Below are 8,864 nucleotides of genomic sequence, written 5' to 3' on the forward strand. Positions count from 1 at the left end.
TTAATCACCTCTAACTCTCCAGACAGTTCAGCGAGATAATCCGCCATAACCTGACCTTTTTCAGCACTACGCGGAATGTAAGATATTTGATAAGCACCTAATTCTACTGCCCACAATGCGAGTCTACCAGATATCTCTGGTTTGGTTAAGACTTGCTTGATTGGCATATTAGTTAATACATGCACTGGATGCCCTTGAAAATATCTTCGTAGCCTTCGCGCTGTTAAAATAAGCGCATACACAAACTTTTCAATCGGCGCATAGTTTATTTCACTTCCCGTAAGAGCTTTACTAACAAAATACACCGGCTTTTGTATTTTGTTCCTTTCCGCGATCAAAACTGAACCGAAAGCTTCGTTTGCCACTGAGATATAAAGATAAAGAATTTCGCCCTGAACTGGCGCTGTTTGTATAGGCAAAGTTTTCAACAACTTTTTCATCTCTTGAAACGTGGTTTCTGCTTCACTGGACCAAACAAAATTCTTTTGCTTCAGACACCCTTTTAGAGTTTTGAAAAATGGCAACTGCCTTTCGGCAGCTTTAGACAAGAAACGCGTTAATGCGGCTAGTTTTCCCGTCAAACTTTGCACTTCTTTAACCGTTTTTGGCGCGGTCACATTTTCTATAGCCGCGATCTTTTTCGGATTAGCTTGAATACCTTGTTCTGTAACAAGATATCCCAAAAATTTTCCTTCAGTTTCGCCAAAGCTACATTTTAGCGGATTAAGCTTCATGTTTATTTTTCGCAGTTTGTCAAATGTTTCGCGCATATCTTCAATGATTTGCTCTTGCGTCGTGCTTTTTATGACTAAATCATCTACATAAGCTTTAAGATTACGCCCTATTTGTTTGTCAAACGCGGTATCAATCAACCGTTGATATGTCGCACCCGCATTGATTAAACCGAAAGGCATCATTATATAGCAATATATGCCTTTGCCCGTATGAAATGCGGTTTTATCTGCGTCTTCTTGCGCCATAGGAATCTGATGATAACCTCTTGCCGCATCCAGAAAACATTTATATGGAAAAGCATGTAAAGATTCCACTTTTAAATCAATTTCTGGAAGCGGATAGTTATCCTTGGGGCACGCTTTATTCAAATCTTTGTAATCAATACACATTCTCCAGGAACCATCAGGTTTTTTCACCAACACTGGATTTGCAATCCATGATTGATATTGAACTTCGCGCAGAATTCCAGCTCTCACCAATTTTGTTACTTCTTCGCATAGCCATTTTACACGATCTGGGGCCATGCCCCTTCGCTTTTGCACTACGGATTTTAAAGCTGGATTTACATTAAGCCTGTGTTCCGCAATATGACGCGGAACCCCAGTCATATCGTTTTCGCACCAAGCAAAAACATCCATGTATTGGACAAGTAATTGCACGATTTGTTTCCTAGTATCCGCACTAACATTGCGTCCTACTTTGATTTTCTGCTCTGGATATGCGGGATTAATTATTTCCATGGTATCCGCATCATCAACAGGGTCCTGCCCTACGATTTTTACGTTAACAGCCGCACAAATAGGCATAATGCTCATTGAACATATTGTGGCAACCCCTTTATATGTTGGAAACTTAATCATGCCATGAATTGTGGACGGGACAATTCCAAATTTACTTATAGCGGTTCTTCCCAGCAGCATGTTATAACGAGATGAAGCTCGCATAACATAAAAATCTAACCGCGCTTGTCGCGCCAAAGCATCATCGTTTACATCAGTTAGCTCAACATTTAATGGCAAAACACCTATAGGTAATGAAGATTCTCCTGCAAAACCGGTTAGCGAAACCGCGGTTGTTTGCAGATTCGTTTTAATACTTTCTGGCAGTTGAGCGAAACATTGTTCGTAAATAATATCGACGCTACTACCGTTATCGACATGGACTTTCATGACTGTGATGTCAGCTTCCGCGATTTTGCACGATACCACTATCGGCATTTCAGAGAAATCATCGCTCTTCATTTTCGGAAAACTAATTGGCGCCAATAATTGTCCCACGGATGGCGCCAATTGATCAATCCTTAATTAATAATGTTACTTAATTACGGATTGAGTGCAATAAGATTACAATGGAGGATGGAATGTTTGATGATTATTTTGGGCCCCGATGATCGTCTTTCACTTTAACTATCAAGTGATCAACCACCCCGACCCGGTCTTGATTGTTAATTAGCATAATTCACCTTTGCGCGATGTAAAAATCCCTTGGGCAAGATCACAAGTGGAAATTACAAAGGCTTGGGCAAAATGGCAGAGAATCAACAACCTATAAATGAGAGGTCAAGCTCTCTATTTATAGTATTCGAGATATCCGCGATCTGCGAATTACCTAACCGTCCGCGAAAACTCAGCGGATCAAACCGCAGTCATTTATTAGCGCGGGAATCCATCTGCTGATCTTATTTTCAGCGAACACTTCATAACTTTGCCTTATAGTTCGCGCAGTTCTGTCCTTGGCCTTTAGCAAATAAAATTTACATATACAATGCTATGTATATGATCAGTTACCCTTACGATTAAGCGTTTAGGAAGAAACATTTGGGCAATTGATATCATTAAGGTTGTATGAGATACTAGATAATTGATATATTAGCTCAACCAATGGCAAAAAGGGATAAATTGTAACATGAGATGGGAGTTAAAGGTTTACAATAGTGTATCACCACAAAAGTAATTTTTTCCATATATTTATGGAAGTTATGAGTTTTTAAATGCTTGTGTTCACTTGATTAGTATTGTACTAGTTATTATTCCGTACATTTTACTTGGTTATTAATTATTAGTATTGTTGATTAATAATGAGGGTATATGTACAGCACTGTAAAGCGTGTTTGATTGTGTATGTGTAAAAAGTGGTTGTATACATATCACTTCCCTATAAAAAAACCATCTTCTTGACGCATTGTTATCTTCTTTTATCGGTACAGTTTATTTTGTGACAAGAACATTGGAAATGAAGAAAATGTTTGGGATAAGAAATTTTATTTCATTCATAAGCTCATTCATGCTTCTTGGAAAGTTTTATTTTATGAATTTCTCATATACTTAAATCATTTCTGAATTGTAGCTTGAGCAAATCAACACAATGTTTTTGATTTGATTTCGAGGGGAATATATGCATAAAGAAACAACCATCTAAGGTTTTTTTTATTAACATGTAACACGTAAAACAATGTACGCAATGTTGAGGTGTAAACTTTGGACCTAACGGTCGACCTAGTCATCTTTCAGAATGAGGGTAACAAAAAAAATTACTTTAGACAAGATTATTTACAATTAATATACATTTGACAATTCACGACTTAAAAAAAAAAAAATAATAACAAAAAACTGTTAAACATCTTAAATATAATCATAAATCAAAATACAACCTCACAAACTTTTATTTGAAACATCAAACACGCACGTTTTTTTTGTCAATGACCGAAACTCGAAATCACAAAGTCAAAGTTGATGAATTCTTTCAAACCGCTAAACTAAAAGTGCTTTGATATAACATCACTAAATACATTAGCACTTCTAAAATAAATTTTTGTGGTGATACATACATTAATGATTATGATTCGTGTTCATTAAAATATATGTACTTGTGTGTATCCGCGAGTGTATATACGTGTCTAAAGTTAGTTTTACATGTATATACCATTGGCATCACACAATCATTGATATACTTTATCTTTTATTTGTACCATATAATATAATTTAAATATTTTAATATATAATATAAATAAATATAAATATAAATATAATATACGCCAGTGGTAATCATACAAAAGGTCACCAATGTATACTTGTATATTGAATGAATATTGATGACAACCAAGATATGTAAAGTTTTGAAATATCAAAATTTACATTCTTGACATTCAAATCGTCATCATTGATAAATTTGGCCTCTTTCTTTGTCTATCAATCAATATAAATATAATACCACTAGTACCACTAGACAACAAACCTAAATACTATCATCTCATGGTTTGAGAGTGGCCTTATGTAGATAGTTGTTTAAACTGATGACCATTAAAGTAAAGACCTTAAAATAAATCAGCTCAGGTGACTTTTACCCAAGCTTAATATAATCGTTAAACATAATATACCGAGTTTAGAATACATATATAATCTTTTCGTATGATCAACTACGAGGCTGATATAAGGCCGATTTAAAGTCATATATGAGTGTCTGCAAGTGAAAGTAAATCACTGAAAAAACTTTTAACTGATGGTGGCCATGTATAAGATGAATATCCTTCCAAAGCAGCCACTTGTTTTATTTCATCAACGTCTTGAAAATCATCATTATTGTCTTTCAAGTAAGGAATGACGTGTTTTTTTATATCGTCATCTGAAATACCAAGATGATTTCCTGAAACGTTGATGTACTTCACTCTTCCATCTTCATCCAACGCTTTCAGACCGATCCAATCTTCTTCATAAAGTTTGGTCTATAAAAAAAAAATAAAATAAATAAATACTAGATTCATAACTTTAAAAAATTGTTGTTACCAAATGATATCGCCTCATTTATGCATTTATTTATTCGCGATATCGGGTTCCTTCAATTATATTTTGATGAAGATTGAAGAATTTGGTTCATGATTGATGATTTTGAGTTCAAGAAGTCTTCGTGTTTGGTATTTTGGATGAATTCAACGATTTGCAACAGCAAATGGTCAACACAAAGCAAAAAAGACAAATTTAAATCGTAGGTGCTGATGTGGAAGCATCTCGTGTTCGTGAGATCGCGGTCGCGAGTTTGTAGTTTCCGGGCGCGAGCTTTTGGATTACGGGCGCAAAGTGTTAACAGAAGTTGGTTTAATAAAAATATAATTTCGCGGGCACCATATGATATTTCGCGGTCGTGAAATGTGGGTTTTGTGAACCTCGCGGTCGCGAGAATTGAGTCGGTCAGCAGGCCGAATTTTCCATCTATAAATACCTCATAATACCCTAACTTTTTATACATCTTTTTATTTACGAACTCTTGGGGTTTAGGGTCGAATTTTGGAGCTTTTCCACTATTGTGCTTTAGTTTTAATCACTTGGATTCAATTGTAACAAGATTCAATCATTGGTAACTCTAGTTTCTTATTCTTGATTAATGCTATGATGACTTTTTGTTTATCCTTGCATTTGATTACTTTTATCATGACTATGTCTAGCTAAATTATTCATGTATCTACTTAGATGATTGAACCAATGTGATGGATTGTTTATTCTTTGATATATAAAAATGATTATTATTCTTGATTATGTTGATTTAAGATCCACCGTTGTTCATGTTTATTGATTGATTTGGTTGCTAATTTGTTGATTAAATTAACGATAGTTAACAAAATTGATAGACTTTTCTAGGTTATTGAAAGATAATTTAGATGTTGTTTGATTGAATGCGGGACACCAGTGTAATTGATTATCTAGCTAGAACAATTGTGAGGTTAAGGCAAGATATGTAATTAACGTGAGATTGAATCATAGTTTTGAGTAATTGATTGATTGTGTTTTTGATTTGCGTGCGGGAAACCAGCGTTAGTTGATTATACTTCCAAGATAACAGTAGTTTAGGTGCAGGAAACCAGCCTAGATTGTTAATAAGTGGTTTGATTAGTGAACTAGGTTAGCTACAGTTACACTTAGGGATCTAGTTAAGAAATTGTGAAATCGACGGACAATTGCAATATCACCATAAAATCAGTTATAATGGTTTTATAAACAAAGCAATCCAGATCCTAGGGATTTGACTCTAAGTGGATACCTTTATCCCCATTGAATTTTTGTTTTCTTACTTTTTGCATTTATTAGTTTAAAATCTCAACTCCCCAATTTTATTAGGATAATTATTAGTTTAAAAATTCTCAAAACTACTGCTCTCTGTGGAACGAAATGGTCAATTCACTTACTAGCTATTGCACGATCAGGTTTTAGTTGTCTGCCTTGTGTAAAGTTTTTGAGTCAATTTCTCTAGTATTTTATAAGTTAGATTTTACACATCACCAACCTGCTGTGGAGCCAGAGCTGGAGTGAACTGTCCATATGGGTAATATCCGAACCAAGCAGTTTCTTTAGGTATCAATACAGTGTCCTGTTCGAACTGTCAACAAAAGTATAATAAGCTTACACAGACAGAAACTGGTGGAACAAGAGTTTGATGCGTACGTACGTACCATGATAAGGACCAGATTTTGTAAGCTGCTGAATCTCTTCTTGTAAGTGGAGTTTCTTTCTTCCGGAAGTTCATTGTTAAGCTTCGGAAGAAATCTGCAGTGTTGTAAGTAGGCATCCATGTTCTGTACAATTGAAACAACCAACAAAACAATGTTTTGACTTTTGAGTGGTGTAATTTTGACTTAGACATACTTTTTAGCGGAGGACTTACGTTTGGCAATTTGATATAACCACTGGGGGCCAAGTGTTCCTGCACCATACTCCAAGCATATATGGGTCAGGAGCAAAATAAATAAATATAGCTGAATAATATAAATAAATTAAACCACTCCTGCTCCTGCTCCCGCTCATAGATAAATATACATAAATAATATAGTTTTAAACTACTCCTGCTCCTGGATGCATAGCATTTTACCTGGATATAATCACTATATATTTCTGACTTCATAAGTGCATCTGCTATCTTGCAGAAAATGCCTGACTGCAAAATCAAATCACACAAGATGTTCAAAACAATTGAAGAAATGTTTTTGGTATTTAAATTATATAATGTTATCCGTTCTTGGTATTTAAAATTATATAGTGTTCGAGATAGTGATATGGTAACAAATCAATTCAAATCTAAACCATTTTCCAGATATTTATCTTATTTCTATTCCTAACTTATACTACATAAATGAGTAGTTTACTTACACCACAGAGAGGCACTGAGGCTGTACCAGCATGAGGTCCTCCCAAAGAGATGAAATTCATTACCTGTCTTTCAGGTTAAAAAAAAAAAAAAAAAGATTCAAAATAACCAAAGTATGTTGATGTTATATGATCAAGTAAACAAACAAAACATACTATTCTAAGGAAATCGAGTAAACGAAAACAATGGAAAGACCAAATAATACAGGAAAAGCTGTACTTGCCTGAGGGCCACCATCACAAAATTCAATAACACCTCGTCCTATTATATTTCCCTGTACGTATGCAGAGAAGAAATAGCTGAAATAATAGCTGAAATAATATCTAAAAGTAATAATAATATCAGATTAAAGTAAACAATACTAAAACGTTAATGAGAGCCAAATCACAAACATTCAAGACAGTGAGTGAATGAGCATCGCGACCATACAAGCTATCAGAAAATGATGAGATTTTGTTTAAAGGGGGACTACTTTGATTACTAAAAGCAACTCAAACTAAATGTGCATGCAAGGTCTTATAAAATGCATATCGACTGCCACATTCCATAGATATGCAACGTCTTATTGCATACCCCCAATCACATTCATGAAAAAAGCATTGATGATGCACTTCACATCAGATGATAGATGTTGCATTGTATTGCATCTGCAATTGATCCTAACACTTACCTGAGAAAGTCCAACTATGTTGTAACCATTGCTGAGTTCTTTCATTTTCTTCACCTTATCGCAAACAACTTGAGTCTGACAATTACATAAGATAAATTTAATAAGTATATAAGTATATATATTATAGGAACCATGATACTTGATAGTTAACATCCCTGAAGGTTTTATATATTTATAATTGTGAGTTCTACCTGTTCTAGTAGGGGCGTAAACCATGAATCCCAAGCTCCATTTCCAATTTCACTAAAGCATCACATCACATATAAATTATACATCAACGATTTTGCAGGTTACAAATAAAAATAGCTGAAAAGTAAAAATTTTGTGCACAAACTTCCCAAATCAAGGTCATCAGATCATTAAAAACATGCATTAAGACGGTTTACAGTCAAGAACGTCCAAATCGCACAATATCATATTGAGTACATACTATATCACAGAAGATAATATAATATAAATGGTATGTTACATGAGAGAAAATGAAAATATCAAGTTACTTCTTATGTTTTATATTTGAAAGTATTAGATTAGATTAGGGTTAAAGTCCTTTAATGGCATAATATGTTTTAGAGGGCGACTATTCACATTACACGGATTATTATTTATTATTATTATTTATTATTATAATTATAATCAAATCCATAAGAAGAAGAGGAAAATCAGGCAGCCTTACATACAAAATCCTGTTGATTTGGACAAGGTGCTCAGTTCCTGAGTGAACTGCGTCATCCCTTTATTTGAACACTGATCTCCAATACCTGTTATACAAATTCATTTCATATGCTAAACTTTAATTAAGCAATTTTCCTATATATGTAATATAATTAATATAAAAAATTGATAATAATACAATAAAATAATATATTACCGTGTAATATGATGAAAGGAAGAGAGAAATATGAGGGTGGGAAGATGAACACGAGGAAGATGAAGATAACTAGTGAATATGATGACGTCATTGAGAGGGCGAGTTTCAGTCGCCTGCTTCCAAACCCCCAATACTCCCCTCTCCCTGCGGTTTGCTTTTCCGACAACCACAAACCACTTGATCAAATGTTTATCAAGCTTTGGGTTTTGCATAATATATGACCCCAAACGAATGGGCTCCATTTGAACCCGATTAATAGCCCAACTCAGTTAAACTTGTGCTTATTCACCTTACAATAATTAACTTTTTTTTTGATTTAATAAATAATTACCCGACAAATATTATTAAAAAATAATAAAAAATGTTACAATGATGAACAACTGCTACTAGCGCACCTAGCAGTTAAGACAAAAACGACCCACTAGCTATCTAAGCAAACCACAAAGATAACTAGAACCA

The 8,864-nt window shown here is 34.4% G+C and overlaps 1 protein-coding gene across 1 annotated transcript; it reads right to left on the reverse strand.

The window, feature by feature from the left end:
• Positions 1-3,971: 3,971 nt before the first annotated feature.
• On the reverse strand, positions 3,972-8,590 carry LOC139846547 (uncharacterized). The gene is made up of 11 exons (XM_071836027.1): positions 8,406-8,590; positions 8,211-8,295; positions 7,729-7,780; positions 7,538-7,612; positions 7,091-7,141; positions 6,870-6,932; positions 6,592-6,657; positions 6,388-6,426; positions 6,176-6,298; positions 6,010-6,102; positions 3,972-4,456 (listed from the first exon to the last, which is right to left on the reverse strand). The coding sequence occupies exons 1-11, from the start codon at positions 8,494-8,496 to the stop codon at positions 4,181-4,183; spliced, it is 1,014 nt and encodes a 337-aa protein (XP_071692128.1). The 5' UTR covers positions 8,497-8,590; the 3' UTR covers positions 3,972-4,180.
• Between the last annotated feature and the right edge of the window lie 274 nt (positions 8,591-8,864).

This window comes from Rutidosis leptorrhynchoides, chromosome 5 (genome assembly GCF_046630445.1).
Source record: "Rutidosis leptorrhynchoides isolate AG116_Rl617_1_P2 chromosome 5, CSIRO_AGI_Rlap_v1, whole genome shotgun sequence".
In the NCBI taxonomy this organism is placed as follows: Eukaryota; Viridiplantae; Streptophyta; class Magnoliopsida; order Asterales; family Asteraceae; genus Rutidosis; species Rutidosis leptorrhynchoides.